At 37.9% G+C, this 22,813-nt stretch overlaps 2 protein-coding genes across 3 annotated transcripts in view; both read left to right on the top strand.

The window, feature by feature from the left end:
- Nucleotides 1-6,700, top strand: part of IQGAP2 (IQ motif containing GTPase activating protein 2) — a gene marked incomplete at its 5' end in the record, with an annotated part of 125,975 nt that extends 119,275 nt beyond the window's left edge. Inside the window, 6 exons of the mRNA XM_084304577.1 lie at nt 428-515; nt 1,325-1,537; nt 2,147-2,307; nt 3,118-3,261; nt 5,283-5,391; nt 5,878-6,700. Of these exons, the coding sequence (XP_084160703.1) occupies nt 428-515; nt 1,325-1,537; nt 2,147-2,307; nt 3,118-3,261; nt 5,283-5,391; nt 5,878-5,991 (829 nt within the window). The 3' untranslated portion in view covers nt 5,992-6,700. The remainder of the gene's footprint in view (nt 1-427; nt 516-1,324; nt 1,538-2,146; nt 2,308-3,117; nt 3,262-5,282; nt 5,392-5,877) is intronic.
- Nucleotides 6,701-13,146: 6,446 nt separating this feature from the next.
- Nucleotides 13,147-22,524, top strand: F2R (coagulation factor II thrombin receptor). Of its 2 annotated transcripts, XM_084305704.1 has the most exons (3): nt 13,147-13,266; nt 19,632-19,797; nt 20,254-22,524. In XM_084305704.1, exons 1-3 carry the CDS (start codon nt 13,188-13,190, stop codon nt 20,825-20,827), a joined length of 819 nt encoding a protein of 272 aa, XP_084161830.1. In that variant the 5' UTR covers nt 13,147-13,187; the 3' UTR covers nt 20,828-22,524. The 2 variants fall into 2 exon arrangements, with proteins under 2 accessions (XP_084161830.1, XP_084161829.1); XM_084305703.1 differs by having other exon boundaries at nt 19,632-22,524.
- Nucleotides 22,525-22,813: the final 289 nt, after the last annotated feature.

Genomic DNA, 22,813 nt, shown 5'->3' with positions numbered 1-22,813 from the left:
ATTCCTTCAAAAGTTCAGCTTTGAGTGCCTTTCCACTTTATTTAGTAGATACGATCCTTATGTACCTGCATAGTTCAGGCTTTGGAAAGGTGACCTTCCAACCTGCTGTCATGATCATAATTAGAATCCTTTTTTATATTGTTGGTTTGGTTTTTATTATGTTAGCAGTAACTGTTATACTATGTTAACCAGTTAGATATTTCCTAAAATAAAAGGGAGAAAAGTATGTACACACTTCTCTTGTTGCCTGCGTAGAAGTCATATGTTCAGTGTCCAGATCAATGGAAGATCTGGAATATAAAACGGAAGAAATACTTGTATTACCAAGCATAAAGGGCATGCTTGCTAGTTTTACAGTCAAAGAAATAAAATGCACAGATGAACCAGTGGTAACTGTTTTGTAATACCCATATATTCTTTTTAAAAGGACCAAAAGACTTATTGTGGATGTGATACGAACTCAGCCAGGGGATACGCTCTTAGAAATATTAGAAACAACAGCCACTGCGCAACAGGTAAGTGCTATGTTATGCCTGAATAGGGAAGAAAATAACTATTTTATTAAAGCTATTTAAAAGCAGATTTCTGACAGCTTTTTCTCTTACTATAATAATAGCATTGTTGCTATTTGTAAACTACATGTAGGACTGGTAACAACTTGGAGGAGGGGGGAATATTAATTCTTGCTGTCAACTACAACAGCTGGAATAATATATTTCATAATTCTTTAAACTTATAAACATGGCCTCTTCTTTCCTATGTACTAATGCAAGCAAATAGCCTGAGGTGAATTCTCTGATGGATTTTTCTTTTTCTTGTAAACTTTGGTATATTGAGTTATTTGCTGCCTAGTATATTTGCTTAAGCAATATAAGCAAACATTGGCTTGGGAACTGCAGCTATCTTTGATGTAGGAAATGAGTGGGAAGAGCTCTCAGCTGAGGATTTGCCCTGGAGATACTGACGCACAAAGCCACATCTCAATAACATGCACTTTTTAGCTTAGTTTAAAGAGTGTGTAAATGTGTGTGTAAGCAGGGGGCACCTGTGAGACCTGGACAGTCTTCATACAACTAAATGAAGCCAGTGAGTCTTCTGGCTAATTTCAGACATGTTTATATTAATTGAAACGTGACTGTTGTGAAGAGTTACTTAAGGTATATCAAAAGGGAATAGTAAACTGAGCAACTTTAGACAATTTGATAAGAAAATAGAAACAAAGACAATTACATTTCTTTATCTCCTGTGAGAATTCAATGCATCTGAATTCTTAACTGTTATCCTTAATTGTATCCCTAAATGTTTTGGATTTCTTTTTACCCAGGAATCTGAGCACTTGAAACTTGTAGAAAAACGTGCCATTTTAGATTCCAAAACTCCAGAGAAAATGAAGCACAGTCAGTCTATTTTTGAAGAAGGGCAGCTACCAATAGAACAAAAGAAAAGGAAAATTCAGAGAAATCTCCGGACATTGGAACAAGCAGGATTAGTGTCTTCAGCAACTAAGTACCAAGAAATTATAAATGAGATTGCTAAGGTAAATAGAACATGCTTCTTCTAAACTGATGATTTTTTTTAGGTATCTAGCTCAAATCCGTTCTAGCTAGACATGTTAACTGATATTAAGTCTGGATAGCAAAGGCTACTGCTCCACATTATTCAGTTCAGGTAGTTGTGCATTAGCATGCTGCCTCTCAGTTAATCAGTAAACTAAGATTTGTTTCTTATTTGAACACTTCATTGATTTATTGTAGTGTCCTGAAGACCACAATAAATTTCAGGCTACCACAACTTGTAATTAATTTAGCTCCAACTATTTGTAGTCACCTTGAATGAGGGGATATAAGTTTGCCCACAGAAGACATAAAGCCAGTGTTGGACTGAGTGGGCCTTGGTGCAGACATCCACAAGGTTAGCTTTTCAGTTGTCAACCTGCTGGGCTTTCCTAGGGTTTTGAGGTGCCCAGTGACAGCAGTCTGCTTGGAGGGGCTGTCACCAGATGGAGACAATCATGCATTAGGAGAAAGAGTTTCAAACCACCTGTCCAATCTCCTTTCCAACCAATGCCTAACTGTTTAACTTCCCCAAAGTCAATATATCTAATTAATAAGCTTATTGCATAATAAGCTTAAATCTTCTGTTTTAGGATATCCGGAATCAAAGAAGATACAGACATCACCGAAAAGCTGAACTGGTGAAACTCCAGCAGACTTTGAATGCACTTAACTCCAAGACAGCATTTTATGAAGAACAAATTAATTATTACAACACCTATATAAAAACTTGTTTAGACAACTTAACAAGAAAGTGAGTTGATTTTTCTTGTCTTTTAATATTTTAATGTGTTTTATTAGGAGGGATAGCAGGTCTTGTAGTAGGAAGCTTTGATTCCAACGGGTAGGCAACCCACAGATTTAAAAGTACATATGAGTTGCCACTGAGCTAACCAAAAATCCTTAAACAATGAGGCATACGTTTATTTAATTTTTCCTTAAGGAGGACTGTTTCCCTATAATATGGTTTCAATATATTTAATTAGTGTTACTTTGCAAGTCTACTAGCATCCTTTGAAGTCATGAAGCTTTGGGAAGTGACTATTGATTTTCTTCCTTCATTGAATAGATTTGTCTTTAGAATGGAATGGGGAAATAAATAAAAAAACATCTTATTTTTCATGAATGATGCAGCCACTCATTTGTGATCCAACTCCTAGTAAGGCCATTAAGGTGTCAAAATAAAAGCATTTTAATGGCATGAACAGGAGCTTTCTCAGTGGTCCAAAAAGGTAAACACTAATGATCAACCTTATTTAATACCTATGTCACTGTATGCTTCCAAACTGCTGCTTTTAAGTGATGATTGTGAACTCTTTTAGACTGGGTTTGCATTTCACAATAGAGTTTAGATAAGTGCTAGTAAATGTTCATTCAAAATAATTACAAAAATATTTTAGACTACTTCAGGTGCCAAAAATCCTTCTAATTCTTGGATTGTTCCTTAATAGCTACTTAGAAGGGCAAAGAGTGAAGAAAAAATAAAGCTAGAAGACTAGCTGAAATATAAAAGACATTTGTGTGCTGGTAGCTTAATTACAAGCCATTTTTTGTTCTCTCCCAGAAATTCAAGGAGGTCAATTAAAGTGGATGGAAAAGAGGAGGTAAAGGGAAGCAAAAAACTGAAGCAGGCATCATTAAAGTATACTGCTGCAAGACTGCATGAAAAGGGTGTCATCCTAGAAATTGAAGATCTTCAAACTAACCAGTAAGTGTGGCACAAAACAATTGAGAGCATTTTCTAATCACCAGCTCCCTCAGGAGTCTGTCTTTTGTGAAAATTATTTGCAATTTCCTGCACTGCACCTAAAATACCTTCAGATTTTTTTATCATTCAGGAAAAAGATAAAGTCTAATAGTTGTGATTAATTTTTATCCTTGTACCTTGCTATATGACTACTCCAGTAAGATACTGGAATATGTCTATTTTGGCATTAGTTTAGATGGGATTAGTATGAGTTAGGCAGCATGTTCACTAAGGACTGACTTGTTAAGCAATTGTAACATACTTTTTCATTTGCTGACCAAATGCTTTCATATTACTGAGTAAATACCTCATATGCTGTGCTTCCCAACTATGGCAAACTGGGAATGTATGTGGTAGTTTAACCTCCCTGTTGTATCTATCCATTATAAAGCTGCTCTTCCACACTATGCATCTTTCCATCTTGCTTCTACATTGGAAAAGGTTTCTGGGTTGCAACTTTTTCCAAGTAGGTTTGTCAACAGTGGCAAAACTGACACCAGAGATTTGTGTACACCTGCAAGATGATACTCAAAGGTGGCAGAACAAATCTGCGTGCCCTGTGGACACTTGTTCCTCTTTGTTCTCTGTAATTCTCACAAGCAATTTTTTTCTCAGTATAAAGGACTGGTAAGAGCTATATGCCATACTACAAGTATACGAGACAAGCCTCCAAGAAGATATTGCAATAGTGATGGTGTGGTTCATGCAACATTATGCTAGTGATCTTCAGATAATAACTGATAGATCAAGTTAAAATGTCCACTCCCTAGTATAACAAGGCCAAAGCAGATTTCATGTTAAAGTAAGACACCCTTTTTTAGTCTTCTCTTACCTTCTGAAGACCACTCGACAGACCTGTTCTAAGTTGTTAGGCATTGGAATGGGCTGCCCAGGAAAGTGGTGGAGTCACCATCCCTGGAGGTGTTTAAAAGACGTTTAGATGTAGAGCTTAGTGATATGGGTTAGTGGAGGACTGGTTAGTGTTAGGTCAGAGGTTGGACTTGGTGATCTTGGAGGTCTCTTCCAACTTAGATGATTCTGTGATTCTGTATATAAGTTGAACCTGCCATGTGAAGGTAGTAGTAGCTTCTGCTTGCAGTTCTGCAGGATCAGCATATTACAACAGGATGGGAAATGCAACATGGCATACAGTTTCATGAATATTTTTCAGTGACCCCTGTGCTCCATGTACTTCACTGTTTCTGCATCCTGCCTTAACTATGCATTATATAAACCAGGTCAGAAAAAAAGTGATCAGATTTTAGTTTGTGGGTAAAAAAGGAAAGGAGAGAAAGGACAGGCTTACCCACCAGCTGATATAGCCAAACTCTGGTATAGCCAAATAAATTCTACTAAAACTCAGATGTTCTCCATCAGACTATGTGATTCTACACAGTGGATTTGCTAAAACAATGAGAACAATTCCTAGATTACCCGGTATGTTGTTGCACTATACCAAAACCACTGGTCTGGGCAAAAAGCATCCTTCCTGTTCAAAGCAGTGGGATTTGTTTCTAAGGGTCACTTAAATTTTTTGGTTGGCTTTTTTTTTTTTTTTTTTGGTTTAGCATTTGGTGTCTGTTCATATGCAGTGTGTTTTCTCACACATTACTTGTACAGCTTAGCCAGCAGCAAGATGGTACACGAGAGCTGGTGCTAGGCGCAAAGTTTAAGCTGATGTTTCTACCAGTCTTCCTGTTGCCCAGCTGAGGTCCAACAGCTCTCGTGGAAAAATTACTCTATGGTCCCTAAAGGTTTCTGCTGCTGGGAGGAGATAAAGCTATGCTTACAAAATGAATATGTCACGGAAAACACTGCTTGTTGTAAAAGTTTTTTTGTGCTTTTTTTTTTTTTTTTTTTGCACAAAAAGGTTTTTGTGTGTGTGAGAGAGCTCTTCAGCTCTTCAGGGTTTCTATCAAACTGTCTTTGGAGTATATAAAACTGCATATCGTACATACTCAATTACTGTTCTTTGTTTTAAGGTTTAAGAACGTGATGTTTGATATAACACCTGGAGAAGAAGTGGGTGACTTTGAAATCAAAGCAAAATTTTTGGGGGTTGAGATGGAAAAAGTGCAGCTCCATTTCCAGGTAAAGTTTGAATTTTATCACTGTGTTCTATAACCACATTCACATTTGTTCTAAATAGGAATTTTTCAGTCTTTTTCTAAATCCATGAACTATTCAGTCACTGCAAGGCAGCAGGTCATAGGGGGAATGATTTTGTAATCTGTGAAGGATGCTGGGCTTGGAGTAGGGTTAAGACATACATTAGAGAGACCATCAAACTGCATCAAACCAAGTGGCATATTAGAGCAGTGGCAAGGAGCAAATACCTATGCAAGAGTATAATACACAGGAGTCTATCTTTCTTCCAGCTTGCTGTTACTGACAGCTTATAATGGGGGATCTAGAAAACATGTACTGTTTTTCATACTTACCAATAGTTCCTTTTAATTGTTTAAATTGTGAAGGACCTGGAGTTTTAGGTAATTAGCATGTGATGAAAATGACCCAATCTATTTGCGATGAGGTATAGATTCAAGCAAAGAATAATGATTTTATTTATTGTTACAGGATTTGCTTCAGATGCAGTATGAAGGTGTGGCTGTAATGAAAATGTTTGACAAAGCTAAAGTGAATGTTAACTTGCTCATATTCTTGTTGAATAAGAAGTTCTATGGCAAATGAGTGTCTTCAGACATCGTGGACTACATCCACCAATGGGAAGTCTCTTCAGTATTTTTTTTTTTTTTTGCTTTTCAACATTTGTTTGATGTTTGTCATTGGATGCTTTTTAACTTTACAGGAAACTAAAAGACCAAATATTGAGAGGAATGTATACAGTGCCTTTTCATCATTGATAATGGAGCAGAAAAATAGAAAATAGATTAATTTAAACACTTCCAGATCTCATTGGTGTTGGTACTTTTAAATCAAAATATTGTTTAGGACACTCAGCTATTGTGGTTATATGGATATTAAGGTAGACAGAAAGTGAATTTAGTTGAATATATAAGCCTCTTCCTATTAAAAACATTTTAAATGACCTCAGATATATAATATAGTTCATATTAGACTTTAAGTATTTACCAAAAGAAATCCTAATTTGTCTCTAGGGGATAGCTCGCGCAAATATTTAGTTACATACTAAGCCTATTTTCTGGCAGTTGTCAATTGCAAAGCAAACTTGTTGTGCAATTCAAAAATTTTTATAGGTAATTATAAAGTGACAGTAACATTTTACTGTACAAAAATATATTTTGTGATTCATTCCTACTAAATAAAATGCACTACTGCCTTGTGTAAAATGACATTTTCTACTTTCACAACCTTTTGAGTGGCATGGGGGTAATATGGACAGTGAACAGCTGTTCAGTTTGAAGTATTTGAATACATAAATCGTGCCTGTCTGTCTTTTTGTAAGAAAATAAATGCAATAAAATCAGTATTTAGATTTTTTTAAATATTCTTTGGAGATTGTTCTATGTAAAATAAATGTTACTTAATTAAACTGGCTTGTTTCCTAGATTTCATTTAAAAGGATTATTCAAGTAGCAGTCTAGATGGTAATGAGAACTTTCCAGAGCTTTTATAAAATTGAATCTAAGCTTAACTATCCTCACATTACACTTTGGGAAGGTTTCTCAGCAGTGAAGTCTTCTTGATCTTCATCACTACTTTCAGTGGCATAATTTTGCTGATTAATTACCAATTACATCTAAAGAGCAAGAACATGTATAGTGGATACTGTAATATATAAAGCAAGGAAAGCTATTTACTACTCTCACTTTCCTTGTGACAGATCATCTTAGAAGATGAATGTAGAGCGAGATGTTCTGGAATGCTTTGTAAAAGCAATATTATGCAATATTACATAAATATTTAATTCTGAAGCTGAAATCTAAAGTGAGTGGCAGATACGTAGACTACATTAGTTTGTACACTGATCTGTTGTATTACACAAGTTGGAGAAAAGATTTCTTATTAGAGATATTCATTTATGTGTGACATTAAATGTGAACACTTTACTACTTTAAAACAGCTACTATCACTAAAAAATAAACAGGTCCTAGGTACTTCCATTTCTCCTCCAGCTAGTTATGCTGTATTACCCATTTATCAGCCATTTAAATGTTACATACTTATTAATACCCAGATTCACTTAAAATAGCTGTTAGGGAAGATGAAAGTAGCACTTTGAAGGCCCCTTCTAACTGAACTATTCTATTCTGAGATTATGTAGTCCAACTACCTGACTTCTTCAGGGCTAAACAAAAGTTAAAGCACATGACTGAAGGCATTGTCCAAATGCCCCTTGAGCACTGACAGGCACAGGGCATCAGCCACCCCTCTAGGAAGGCTGTTCCAGGGTTTGGCCACCCTCACAGTAAAGCAACTTTTCCTCATGCCCAGTCTGGCAATTGTCCAGAACTGGACAATCCCCTGACACAGCTTTGTGCTGTTCCCTTGTGCCTTGTCATTGGTGACCAGGGAGGCTAATCCCTACACAGTTTTGACAAATTTTGCACAAGTAGGATGTTGACCAATAAAAACAGACCTTTGAAGTGACATGTCAAAAGCCTGGAAATATGCTGGTGTATTTACTAGAGACCCACTGCCTCTGTGAGAGTAAGTCACTCCTAGATGTGTTGCTTTGTGTGACATACTTGACACACCTAGTTCCTGCTCAGTTCTAATGTGAGCAGAACCTTCCTAGCTGCACCTTATGAAAGCTTGTTGGTAATGACATGTATGAAAGGTACAGTCTGTATACCAGATCTCATCTTTTCCAACTGTTTCTTGATATTCCTGCTCTCCTGGTACACATCAAAGAAAAACTTCCACTTAAATTTCTTTGAACTCCTTCAGAAGCTTTCTTCTTAATTAGCTGGTTCAGTTTAGGACCTTGTCACTGAACAAATAATGAACCCTGCCAAACAAGGCTGACCATAATGGTTCTACCTAAATATAAGATTGACAGGTAATACTGGTACTATGTAATTGGGCTAAGTAATTCTGTACCCACCAGTTACTGTCATATACAGGTGATATCTACTAGAAAGTAGAAAATTGTTCTTTTGGAGGTTACTGTGAGCTGCGATTTAGGGACTCCAATTATGCATGGTTAGATATGCGTTGATGAAACCAGTTTCATTCATGAAATAGTCTTGTGGACAGACTTGCCTTGCTGGTGACAAAAAATTAGGAAAAAAACAGCATAGCTGAATAGTGTTTTACTCAGCTGTTCTCAGTATAGAGAACTGAGTCTTTCCTTGTAAGACCTGTCCATCAATTAAGTTTGTTTTCCTAGACAGTGCAAGTGAAATTATAATAGTCAATAGTCATTGTCTGTTAAACTTAGAGTTTGCATTTTTCTGACATACCATTTTTAGAGTTGACTAAGAGCGCTTTGCAATTAACTTGATTTAATTTGGCACTTACTCATTCTGATGGGTTTCTGAAGCTCCAAAACAATCCACAAGATTGTGGAATGAATAACATCTATCTTATTTGACCAAGCAGAGAGAAATACTATCACAAGTGATTGCTCTGTTCTGTTTTACTTGGTGCCTATCTGCAGACCTTTGTTAGTGCTTTTTTAAAAGCAAGCAAGAACAACTAAACAAACTTCCCTCTAATAGCAAATCCAAAGAGCAACAGTCACATCTGACATCAAACAGTTCATAACTACTTAGACAACATAACCCTCTTCCCAGACCTGGAGGACTGGTTTTGCCTCTGAAATATGGTTCTAACCTCACCCTTTTAGAGCAGTAACTACAAACCCAGGCATGCACCAGGGCAGTGTGGTAGCTCCTGAACAGAACGATGGTTTCTTTCCCATCGACATAAAGATGCAACCAGATGGTTCCAGGCTTTCTTGGTAGACCTGTGGAGTTTTATAGGAATGAAGTTTTGTACTGTGATATGCTCCTGAGGGGAAAAATAAATAAATAAATAAATAAATAAAAAATAAATGCTGAAAAAGATGCAAGAAGTTGAATGTAAAACTGTTACAAGTTTTAGAAACTGTGAACTCTTCACCTCCATTACAATTAGCTTATCCAGACAAAGTATAGCATATCCTGTAGCATAATTACAGGATTAAAAAAAAAAAAAAAAAAAACACTTAAATTTGGCTCCTGTATGCAAACAGAAAATCTAAAAATAGTCGTCTTTTTTTTTTTTTATTATTCACTTCCTATATCTATAGTAAGCCAATTTATAAGGATACAAAGGACATAGCTCTGTGACTGTTCCTTATAACTGAAAGGAAGGTTATCATTGTAGGTATGATGTGAGTTTCCCTTCACATATTTCACAGATTTGGCAGGCAGTGGCTTATGCCTCAAAAACTGGCCTACTGGTAAAGGCTTCTGGAATCTAATTAACAAAAAATGCGTATTTTCTCTGGGGTCTGGTAAAATATTTAGAAAAACTTATTTATGTTGTGGTATAACCTTGCAGACAGCTAAGTTACACACAGCTTTTACCTCTCCACCCTAGTGGTATGGAGGAGAGAACTGAAAAAGCTAAAAATGTAAAAAGTCATTGATTGAGATGAAGTTTGATAAATGATAATAATAATAACAAAGAAAAAAAGTCATGCAAGACACAATTGCTCACCACCAGCTGGTTAATGTCTAGCCGATACCCAATTTGGTGCCCCACAGCCCTGCCCTGGCCAACTCCCCCGTTCCTATTGCCCAGCATGACATGTCCCTTACCATGTGGTAAGGGACACCCCTCTGGCCCCCTAGGGCCAGCTGTCCTAGCTGTGTCCCCTCCCAGCTCCTTGTGTACCCCCAGCCTCCTCGCTAGTAGGGCAGTGTGAGAAGCTGATAGAAGTCCTGGGCTTTGTGTGAGTGCTCTGCAGCAACTAAGGCATCAGTCTGTTATCACCACTATTTTCATCAAAAATCCAAAGCACAACATCGTGCCAGCTACTAAGAAGAAATTTAACCCCATCCTAGCCAAAATGAGGACATTTTAAGACTCAAATTGGAGGTTAAAAAATAAATAAATAAATAATATTTCTTTGCAGATAGTTCCTTCAACAATACTTGTTCCTAGCTTATGACTAAAGGTTAACTCTATTGCACAGTGTTCCAGAACCTGATCTTGTTTCCAGATGCCTATCTCTTTATAACACTCAGAAGCTGATCCAACTCATATACCTTCAGGATACTAAATGTTCATAGACATTTCTTGGACATGCCTCCAGTTGTGTAGCATTGGACCACATAGGTGATTGAAATGTTTGAAAAAAGAAAAAAAGAAAGAAAAAAAAAAAAGAAACAAACAGATTTTGTCAGCTCCACCCTATCAATTTTTCCTCCTGTCCTCCTGTACATGACCAGATTCTTGAACCAGACATCAGATTTTTCATTTTCTTTTATCTTAAAGAACATCTCAAAAACACTTAGGAGGGTGTTTTTTGTGAGAAAGGCATCATATAATATTGATTCCCAAAGGTGGAAGAAACATGTTAAAAACATTCTTCCAGAATTGAAATGCTTGTTCATTTTCACATTCAAGTGCATGTCAGAGTAATCTGGTATATAATGAATGTTGGGGAAATCAGGTGTAATGCTTCTTTATCAAACTATATTGTTCAAAGGACGTAAGTTTTCACAACTTGTGGATCTAGCCCCCTGACCAACCTTAATGTCAGCTCTCAAATCTCCAGTTTGAACTCTTGGCAAGACGTTTCCTGTTGCATTTCTCACTAAGACAGAGCTCCTAAAATGCTGTCATATCTGAGACTGGAAATGGGTTCATCACATGTTTTTACTATATATGGTGTGTTAAGAGTTAGTTCCTCATTTGCTTCAATTTTTTTTTTCAAGGCACTCTACATTTAGGTCACAGATGTCACTTTGCTGTGCCTATTTACATAGATTAAAATGCATTTGAGTCTGTATAAATACACACTATAAAAATGGAGTGCCTCTAATGGAAAGCACTTTCAGAGAACTCCCTTTCTGTTTTCACAGTGTGTTTAAATTTCATTCAGCACAGCAAATCCTGTTAGTTTTTCTCAACCTGTGGAAGAACAGATTGATGCTTTAAAATTGCATATGCAGTATAGCAGCTTTAAAAAGAAAAAAAAAAAAAAGTTTTCACTTCAATGGCAAAATGAGTTTTCTCCACACAAATATTCCCACAAATATTCTATAACTTATTTTCTCTTCTCTCTTGAAGGCCTATCTCTCAGCTATAGCTTTCTTAAGGAAACCGCAGCATAGAAGATAAATTCAGCTCACAAGGAGCTTCTGCTTATGCATATGCTAAACAAATAGGGTTGGGCAGAAAAACCACTGCTGTTACACCGCATTTGGGTATGCTTATAAAGCTGCAAGACCATGGAAATGTCCAATAATAGTGCTTCTCTCTCTTCCCAAATAGATTAAAATAAATAATCTGTAATTAAAATATTTTCTAAATTGATAAAAAGAAACAATTCAGTATAAGGTATTCTCTGTGGTTCCCTGGTTTGTTCAGGGATGACAGAGTTTGTCTTGCATGTTTCTCACTAAATTGCAAGGTCTTCTTACCCACCTGAGGAAAGGCCAGCCCACAGTAAAACTAATACTCATTACTTCTTCTCGGTCTGTGCAGTCCAGAGTCAACCTTAATGTTGCCACAACATGGAGCAATGGCTAGAATTGTGAGACAAACATAGTAGAGCAAGCAAGGATTAGGACTGGAATTTGCTGCGAACCAGTACTTGCTCTCAGGAATACTTTATTTTCTACAGGTATTATTCTCAGTTAAAGAGTATAGGCCAGCATTTCTGCAACAGCTCAGCTTCATGTATCTAACCAACTACTAAACATAGCTTGCCTCCCATCCTGTCTGTATTGCGATAAACTGAAATATATACACTTCAGGATGGGGCAGCACACTCTAGCAAATGACGGAGCATTTATTTGTAAAGCTTTTGATTGCATTATGCACCTAAGGCTTACAATGCACTAAACTTCCAGCAGAATAAATATTTTCACCACCATCACCACCAAGAACAACAACAACAGAAGAGCCTAAATAATAGCTGCAAAGTTATTTTCCTCTGTAGTTTTGATTAGGTTTCACCTCAAGCAGTTTCTCATTCATGCAACTTAGGAAGGACAGAGCAAAGCTTTCTTATCCAAGACGTATGCTGTTGAGCTCAGGAGTGGCAGCACTTCGTGTGCATCCTTGGAATAAGAACAAAATAAATAAATAAATAAATAAATAAATAAATAAATAAATAAATAAATAAAAGCAAAAAAAAATAAAAACAACGGAAAACAGACACAAGAACCTCACAGGTGAGTAGCACATCTCCTTTCAGGTTGGCCAGTGCTTTTAGGGCAGTGAGTTTAGCAAGCCCAGGCAGTGGAAGGTAAGCTGTTGGTTATTGTGTTGAAGACTGATTTCTGCTCGAAGAAGCATCTCCTCCCTATCACTAACACTGCAGCTACTTCAACCTCCTATGCTACTGCGGGGTCTTAGCGATTGGAATCACGTGCACAAAACTCGGCAAACTCCTCTCCTTAAACTCAGACCCATTTTGGGGGGGGGATTATCCTTTGTCTGGCACTTCCTGCCTCCGCACCGCGCCCAAGCCCCTGGCGCCTTCCCCCTTCCCTGAGCCCAGCTAGCGCCGAGGAGGCGCGGGCAGGCAAGCACCCACCGCCCATCCCCGTCCCCATCCCCGTCCCCGACCCCATCCCCGTCCCCATCCCCGTCCCCGTGCCCGTCCCCGTCCCCGCCCCGCCCCGGCTCGGTGGAGCCGCCCCTCCCGGCCCTCCCTCGCCGCCCCCGGCGCGGCAGGGACGCACGGACGGGAGCTAGGGAGGGACGGACGGACGGACGGAGGGAGGCAGCCGGCGGCGGCCATGGGGCTGCCCGCGCTGCTCTACGCCCTGGCCGTGCTCAGCTGCCCGCTCTCGCCGCCGCTCGCCGCGGCGCAGGCCGGTGAGTGGCCCCGACGGGGGATGCCCGGGGGGGTCCTGAGCCTCGGGAAGGGGCAGGGGGATACCGGGAGTGGGCTCCGATCCGGCCGGAGCAGAGGGAAATAAATGAGTTTCCCGCTGGCAGAGGGAAATAAGCGGCGTGTGCCCGCGGGTAGCCGGGGCAACGGGGTTCTGCTTTCTGGTTTTAATTAGCGTTGGCTTCCTTCGGCCATTCACTGCGCTGCGCCCGGTTTGTTCTCACAGCCGCGAGAGCAGGCTAGCACATGTCAGGCTGGGTAGAGCGGTGTCAGCCTGTTGTTCGGCGAGAGAACTGCTTTGTTTATCTACTTGGGTAAAAGGCAGTGCCATGGATCCAAAATACACAGATTTCGGAGTGACACCTTGCCACAGGTGAGGTGATTAAAGATGAAGAAGGATTTATAATTGTCCCGTGGCTGAAGAGAGGACCTAGCAATAGCAGATTATGGTGGAAAGAAGAGACGAGGTTGGCGAGATGTACTGGTGGATCTCATGAAAAGAATGGCACTGCCTTTTGTTAACAACTTCAGGAGATAGACTGCCTGCCAAATATGTGGCAGCAATAAAGACTGGAAGATCTGCCAACACAAAACAGTTCATAATACGCACCCTAATTAGATGACTTTCCTCTTTGTTTAATTAGATACAGAACGAATGACAACATGTGTGCTGTACGTGGTGAGGCGTTGGATCTGTCTAGCTCTGAACTTGTCTGACAGTGCAGGTGCTCAGGGGAGGAATGTAAGAGAAGTATGTTTAGCCTCACGGTTTCTAGTAAATGTACAATGATACTAAGGGCTAGATCATGCACTTAGAGATAGCAACATTTTTATTTTCTGTAAAATTCTGTTTAGTATTTCTTTCAATCCTGTAAAACCCGGCTAAAAAATTAGAATTTCACCTCTTGAGATACCTGCTGGGAAGTCTCAGTGCAAGCTCAAAGTACAGAAAAGGGCCGATAAGAGGAACAGAGTGTCTGCCAGCTAAGGGCAAATTTTAAGTGTGGTGTCTTTGACTACTAAAATGAAGGCTGAGAGAGGACAGAGCTAGTGCATGTAATTATGCTGGGAGGGAAATGTCATAGAGGGGAAAATTTCAGCTAAACAACTTTTTGTCACAAGGACAAGTGGGCAGAAAAGAGGCCACAACCGTGTTCATATCAAAAGTTGAAAGGAAGTGTCCTTATTATAAAAACAAACAAACAACAGGGGGGAATGTTTGCGTGGGAGGTAATTATGAACTAAATTATGAACTATAGAAGTTACTATTGGAAAAAGATCGTACTCTTCAACGCTCTTCTTCCAGTTTATGGAAACATCCAAGCTGGTTTTTCTGTCTTTTACAATTGTAATCTTCATTGAAGAGTACCCTGATGTACACTGTTTAATTGCTGCTTCCTTAGGAAACAATGAACAAAATACTTACTGTATTACATCACTAACACTAAGAAAAGAAAAATTCAAACAAGTTATTTCATGCGCAATAGAACTAATAAAGCCCAGCCATCTATCTGCATGTCTTCTGATCCCCTTTCACTCTCTCCCACAGCAATAATGTCCTTTCCCTGCTGTCCAACATAACCTTCCCTATTTTAACCACAACGCTCTTAATTCCCACTGCATGTGCATTGCTGCATCCCTAGGCCAGCTATTGTCTTGCACCTGTGGCTTCTCTCCCACTTCCTACTTGATCCTTCAATACCCACAGTTATCACCATATTGGCCTCTGCTGGTCCTGTGGGCAAGTGAAAAACAACAAATGTTTGCAGTGGCTTGGTGCTGGGTGCTTGCTCCTAAGCTCACAGGGTGCTGCCTCACAAAGGCTGGGCATGCCAAGGTATCTGGCTGAGGTCTGAAGTTGCCTGGACTTTCCTGTGTTGGGACACTGACAGCTGGATAAAGAGACAGATGCTACCATTGCTTGAAGCCAGCAGGCATGGTGAAAGCTGTTGAGAAAGGAAAGCAAAAAGGAGCAGGCATCTGTTGGCAAGAAAATGAGACTTCATAAAAATGTGTGAAAATTGTTACTGCATTACTCATGTACTACAATAATGAACTCTGCATGAATGGAGATATGTGTTAAAGAACATTTTAAAAAGAAAACATGGTGTTTATTGCTACAAAAGGAAATAATTGTCACCTGTCCTACAAGACTGTAGCTTACCTTACTTATAAACATCTGGCTTGCATTTATCATTCTGTCTTTCAGTACCTAATTTTTGGGCCACTATAAATTTAGATTGTAGATGAGCATCCATGCAGATTATACAAAGGGAAGATAAGAGGAACAGACTTCATGTTGTAAGCCAGTGGTGCAGCACTACAATACATAATGCCCAGAAATCAGTATTTATAGTTGTCCGGTGGCACACAGAGAATATCTTTAACTGTCTTGAGTCAGAGTCTAATGTGTTTAGTTTTGCACCTCATTAAAAAACAGACAAACAAAAAAAAAAGTATTTTGTGAGGTGAAGATGAACACTGCAGATTTGTAACTGTCTAGGTTTATGGGTTTATAGAAATACTTCAAAATTTTCCGGTGCTCAAGAGATGTGGAGTGCTGTTTAAGATTGTCTGAAGCTGTTATGTTTTGCTCTCTACTTTTCCTTTCACAAAACAGTGCACACAGTAGCGCCTTGCATATGAAAACAGCAGTAAGAATACCATTAATCATATAAATAATAATCCACAAGTTTTGGGCTCTTCCCAAAGGAATGGGTGATAGCCTAGCAGAAGCAGGATGCCCGAGCATTTATGATTGTTATACTATCAAAGCTTTACCTCTGTTTTCCGGACAGATTATTTCTGTGATTAAAAATGTCTTCTATGATTAAAAATGTCTTAGGCTTTAGTCAAGTATATTTTAGAGACATACTCCATTGCATCTTTAAAACAGCTCAAAAAGAACACCTGGCACATTCTGGTATTCATACAGAAAATCTTTTCTGTAGAGCTACTATAGAGCTTTGATGTATTATCAGAGCTTATAGATAGTCTGTTTCCTATTACAGTGTTTTGTTTTTTTAAATAATAAGACATAATTTAGTCATTCACTCTTACATGTATAAATCGCTGATCACTGCCTTTCTCAAATAAACACTGACACAAAAGGAATCCAGAACCCCAGGGCACTTACTGTCTTGCTTTGCATTTTATAAAGCATGAGTGCACTGTTGGTTTTTCTAATAATGTACAGACATTGGGTCACACAAACATATAAACATCTTTGCAAAGGAAAAGAACTGATATCTGGCTATAAATATCTTAATTTAATTGCAATTTAGTTTCGTTAAGAAAGTTTAGATTCGTGTTATCTGTATTAGAGAGCAGCAGAGAGAAACAGCAAGATTGAGGTCTCATCCTATTTTCCCGTACAGCTGACTTTCAAGTAGTTTCTCATGTCATCTAAGTTCAAGATAAAGATGTGGACAGAGCACAGTACACGACATGGAGATGTTGTTCAAGGTTGAGGTAAACTCTGAATTTAGAAAGTCATTGCTTGTATGAAGAACATGTAGTTTGGCTAAGTTGAAGTATTATTCTGTAGAATTTTAACTCAATTAAAAATATTTATGCTTGCCCTGAGTTATTCTAATAGGATTCTACTTTTAGGAAATTTTGATAATGGAGTAATGTGGACTGTAAATAGTTCCATCTAAAACTCATCCTGTAAAGTAATTAGCTCCAAGATTTCAGTATATAATTAAAATTATCAGCAATGTTTAAGTAACTACAAGGAATAACTTATTCAAAGGCTTGCGGTTGATATACAGAACGTCTGTCAATCATCATTTTTCTTCTCTAACTTATTTTGGTAGTGTTCTAATGAGTCACTGATGAGAAATGGGTCAGGTTACTGGCAAGAGTTTTCACGATAAGTAACTTAACCCCCAGCCATTACGGGTCTGTGGTTCCACCTCGTTTGCTTGCTAGTCTTCAAAAAGAGAGACGCAGCAGCACTTCTGAGGCTTCACAGCAACACTGCTAACTACTGTGAAGCAGCACAGGTGAAAACCTTCAAAGTTCAGGGATACAGGGTTATGAGAGGTGCTTGTTAGAAGCACCTTAGTTCCCACGTCATGCAGAGGTGATCTTGGTAATATAATTCCTATCTCTAAACACAGCTCTACCCTGCTTCTCACCAGGCTCATTTACACCTGTGCTTCCTCAAAATGTGCCTAGCTCACATGAAACCATGTCACCTCTTCATTGTTCTTCAGTGACAGAGGAACCAAGAAAGAAGCATAAAACTCTGGGGACTATGATTGTCATTATATTCCTTTTTCAACAATTTTTTATTTTATAAAAAACAATTGAAGAAATTTATATTCATAGCATATGAAGTCTTGAATTCATAAAACAAGTGTGTACTGGAAATATCAGAAGTAAAATTCAAGTTCTTTCATCACTCTTAGTGATGTCTATAAGCTTTACCATGAAGACTTGCCTGTGGCAGAAGAAATCTCTTTCTTTTTTTTTATTGCGATAATCATTAAGTAGTGGAAATCACCTAATTATTCAATGTTAGCTACATGCTAAAGTTAGAGATGTGAATTTATGCTGTATCTGAACTGCTAAATTAAGAGCTGACTGAGCCATGTAATCACTTGCACTAAAATTTTAAAGTAATGTTAAAGATTGAGGTTCCATAGTTCTGCTTTTTGTTAACGTTCTCATTTGGAATGAAGAACAGATCCTTGTATAACTTTGTGTAGTGCCATTCTGTACAAACACTGCGTGCTGAATCCCACATCCGTCTGTCACACTTGTGTTTTGGTATACTTATCAAATAGTTCCTACTTCAGTCTACATAAACAAGCTCCCAGACTTGAATTCTTATCCAGCAGCCTTTTTCTGTCCTGTAGAGAATGCACTCAAATAACTGTATATAAAAACACATCACAAACATGTCCCTTTGTTTGTCCTCTCCTACCTCAGAATGCTGCCATGATACAGCATGATATCTGCAGCACAGCAGTTTAAAAAAATAAAAAATGCCCAAATCCCTCTGTCTCTGCTTTCATCCTCTCCCACATTCTAGCCTGGATTTTACTAACATTCAGGCTGGGCAAGGCTCCTCTCTCACAGCCCTTTGCACAAAGGTTGGTAGTTGGCTGCTTAAAGCTGCAGTCATTCCTTTCTTTGCCATCTGCCTCCTTAGGATGCTTTTGTTCTCATCTGCATTAAAAAAAAAAAAAAAAAGATTGAATTGCTATAGAACAAATAATTGCTTCTGAAGAATAGATAGATGAATCATGCCCAAGTACTTTTGGCTCACTGATTTAGGCTTACACAGCTTAATTTTTGTTTTAGTAGTCCAGGATTTAGCAAGTGATCAGGTGCATAGCTGAGTAGATGAATGGTTACTTCGTAGCAGTAACTCCATCAGTTCTGCCTGCTCGTAATATGTTTGAAATAACCTTCACATAACTACAATAAGCTGAAAAAGGTGTTCTTCCAGAATAAGTGTTCATATGTTTGCTTTGTTTGTTTTTACATACATATGCCCTTACCACACCTGCAACAGTTTGTAATTCTCACTGCCTTAACTTAATCTGTTTACATTCAAAAGGCAGGGATGCTCTGTCCTGACACATCTCAGTTGTAGTCAGTGAACCATGCTGCAGAAAACATCACTGTAGAGGCAATGTCTGTGGCACATCTCAGAAGTGCAGGAAGGGCATGCTGGATGCATGCTGACCTCGATGCACACTGCAGCATACAATAAGTAGAACGGGGAAAGTGTTTCAGTGGAATGTGTGGCTACCTGTTCAATCCAAGCAGGAGGGTGATTCATGTCAGCCGTGAAAACTGTGTGAAGACTTCTGCCATTGGTCTTTATGTTCATCTGGCCATCAGGAGACCACAGAAATATCTCAGAAACTTGGTATTTTAATCACACTTTAACTTTTTGTTACTTTGGTGATGTGTACTTATGTGTATGAATACCAACATTTATGCTAGCACCTCAATTCTAATAAACTTTATGAAGCATCTGACAAAGAAAATTTATGGGTGGCAAATTTACAGTTGTATTTGTGTTAAAGTAGTCTACAGAGAATATAGACTAGATTGGTTCCTTAAGCACAGATAGAGTTTGGTCCCTATCATAAAGAGCTTAGAATTTAAGAGAGTGGAGTTAAAGGGGGAAGTATTACCCGAACTGTAACAGGGGCTAAAACAAAATGGATGGACCAAAATCTGTGAGCCATCCACATTTTGAATAAAGTATTAACTGTATTATTTTGTGTTGTCGATATTATTTTAGCTTCCTTTTCCGAAAGATGTTTTCAGTCCCCCATAGTATGAAATATCTGCTTTTTAATCTTTATACTGTCTTTTCTTTCAGCCTCTAGATCCAACAGCAGTAGTCCAAGGGCCAGAGCTTTTCTGATACCTGACCGTGGTGACCCTATACCTATCGAAGACATTGAAAGCAGTGCTGAAAATGAGTCAGAATTTCAAACAGGTTTCACCAACCAGACCAGATCACCTCCACGTGAACAACGAACTGTGTCAGTGGAAACAGCAGGATACCTCACTAGTCCGTGGCTGACCCGTTTTGTTCCTTCAGTTTACACCTTAGTGGTTGTGCTGAGCCTCCCTCTGAACATTACAGCCATATTCGTGTTCCTGAAAAAAATGAAAATCGAAAAGCCTGCTGTAATATACATGCTGAATTTGGCCCTTGCAGATGTGCTGTTTGTAAGTGTGCTTCCCTTTAAGATTGCTTATCATTTTTCTGGAAACAACTGGTTATTTGGACCTCAAATGTGCCGCTTCATCACTGCTGCTTTCTACTGCAACATGTACTGTTCAATAATGTTTATGACAAGCATAAGCTTTGATCGCTTCTTAGCAGTGGTGTACCCCATGCAGGCCCTTGGCTGGCGTACATTAACACGTGCCACAGTGATTTGTTTCATCATATGGCTTGTAGCAATAACTGGGGTTATTCCTTTTCTCATCAGAGAGCAAACCATGGAAATAACCAACTTAAATATAACAACCTGCCATGATGTGCTACGGGAATCCGAACTTCACAAGTACTACTTTAACTTTTTCTGCATCTTCTCTTCTGTATTCTTTATAGTGCCATTTATAATAACTACCATCTGTTACGTGTGTATCATTCGGTGTTTGAGTTCTTCTAATATTGTTGCAAAACAAAATAAGAAGACACGTGCATTGCTTTTGTGTGTGGCAGTTTTTTCTGTTTTCATTATTTGTTTTGGACCAACAAATATCCTCTTATTAATTCATTATATCAATTATTCATATGACAACAGTTTAGAGTATCTCTACTTTGCCTATCTCCTGTGTGTTTGTATCAGTAGTGTTAACTGTTGCATCGATCCCCTTGTTTACTACTATGCTTCTTCTCAGTATCAGAGACAACTTTTCAGCCTCATCAGTTCTAAAGTGACTTTAGATCCTAACAGTAGTAACAGCAGTGGCCAGTCAATGTCTACCAATAGCAGAAGGGGTACCTGCTCTACTAACGTAAATAACAGTGTCTACAGCAAATTACTAGCAATACAGTGAAATAATGTCTTACATATGATTAATTTTTATACAGTTTCAGAAAAAAAAAAAGACTGCACTATATCCAAGTTTTTGCTTATACCAAGTTGTACAATACATAGATCTATGGTTTTCCTTACAGTAATGCACAATCCAAATTATAACATAGTACATGTGTATGTATGTGTATATATATATAGTATATGTAAATAGATTAATGTAGAGGGAAAAAAATAATTTCTTTATAATAGCTGTTGAGTGTTTTGAAAATAAACATCCTTTTTTTTCAGACAAACGCTTTACGTAGTTCAATTTATTGTGGGGGTGTATTAAAATCCCATTTTAGGATTTAAATCCCAGTTTAGGATTTTAAACTATCAGATAGATTAAATTCCTACTCATGGAATTAGTCATCTAACCATAATTTTATGAATAAAGTGAAAATAGATTTTCAGGCAGATTTTTTCCTATTTGTATTTATTTCTAAAATAATCCACAAATGTAATTTTTTAGCATTATTTTGCAACATAGGCCCATAGCTGTAGACATATTAATATACTCAAAACAGTATATATACTATAGATATTCAGAATATTCTATATGGTGTCAGGAATTTGAACAAATTAAAAACAGCTATTGTTGAAATTTGTCAGAGAAAATCATTCCCAGCAGCTATAACTGGCTTTTCTTTTGATATTCCTACCATTAGTATATGCAAAGTGTCTTGGTTAGAATGGCAGTATCTTCAGAACCAAATTCCACAGTATATCAATGTTGAATGGCACTACAGAAAGTATACTGAAAAAGCATTATTCATCATCTTCCTATGCAGTTTGCAAATATGTGCTTTCTTGCACATGATTAGTCATCATGCACATGATTAGGACTTGCAATTATCATTTATGTCCGCCAAGTCTGGATGTTTTTTTTTACATTTTTGATTATGTCCTCTTTAACTAAAATTGCTGTCATATGGAGGTAAATAGCTAACTTCATTCTCTGTTGCATACTTTTGCTAAAAAGACAGTAAAGTTAAATAACAGGAAATTGGTTTTAGAAATAAATTTGTAGGTAAAAGGACCTTACATGAAGATGGAACCCAATTGAAGTTGGAGTTTGGTTAATATACGGTTTGCCATGGGAATCTGCCAAGACCAACAGCAAGGCATAAATGTTGTATTTTTTTCATCACAAGTGATAAACCTGATCTTTCTGAAGATACTGTGAAAGTGAGAAACCTCCTTGTTATCATGATCTCTTGTCATTTTTTATCCATTCCTTAACAGTCTTAAACATAATTACATGCTGAATTACCAGACACTCTAATTCTTTGTTCTCAACTATTTGCTACTTTCTGAATAAGTATATGAGGAACTAAAAATATATGTTTGTGTAATTTGTAAGGCTAAAAAAACCACAAATGTTTATATGACACACTCAGATACATTCACATTTTGTTTAACATTATATTAGCTTTTTTGTTTTGTTTTGTTTACTTTTGTTTTCAGCAGAAAAAGTAAGTTCATCTTAAAACTATGGTTAAGCAGCTTCCTGCTTCCAGAAAAATTATGCCCGTGCTTCCTGTAGCTAAAAGCTCAGGGACTGCTTTTTCAGATCTATCAGGTAATTGGGAGTTGTTTCAATGTAATGAAATTTTGTTTCATGATAGTGGTTTATTTTCAGATAGCTTAAAGAGACTGTGTAGTCAGCCTTGGAAGGGACAGTATTACAAACTAGGAGGGAAGGTACTTAATGTATTAAATTTTTGTATTATAAACTTAAGTAAAATAAGTAAATATTTGCCCGTTCTGTTCATTTCTTGTTATGTATTCCTATCTTAACCAAATAAATCAGTCTCTATTTATTCAAAGTATAATTCTGTTGCTTTAAACTGCTTTGGACCTGTAACACTAAACTTGCAAACCTCTGAAGTTTATTGGGCTCCCTGCACTGTTAAAAAGATTGCTGTTCCAGCCACAGACACAACACTCAAGAGTCACAAAATCG

The sequence above is a fragment of the Netta rufina genome, assembly GCF_964035555.1.
Source record: "Netta rufina genome assembly, chromosome: Z".
In the NCBI taxonomy this organism is placed as follows: domain Eukaryota; kingdom Metazoa; phylum Chordata; class Aves; order Anseriformes; family Anatidae; genus Netta; species Netta rufina.
Note: the sequence above shows the minus strand (reverse complement) of the source record. Positions and strands in the feature narration are given on the sequence as shown.

What these genes read in the sequence shown, in the direction of transcription:
- F2R (XM_084305703.1), top strand. Translation starts at nt 13,188, where the DNA reads ATGGGGCTGCCCGCGCTGCTCTACGCCCTGGCCGTGCTCAGCTGCCCG. An exon ending in GCTCGCCGCGGCGCAGGCCG is followed by an intron (nt 13,267 to 19,631) that starts GTGAGTGGCCCC and finishes CTTTTCTTTCAG; the next exon opens with CCTCTAGATCCAACAGCAGT.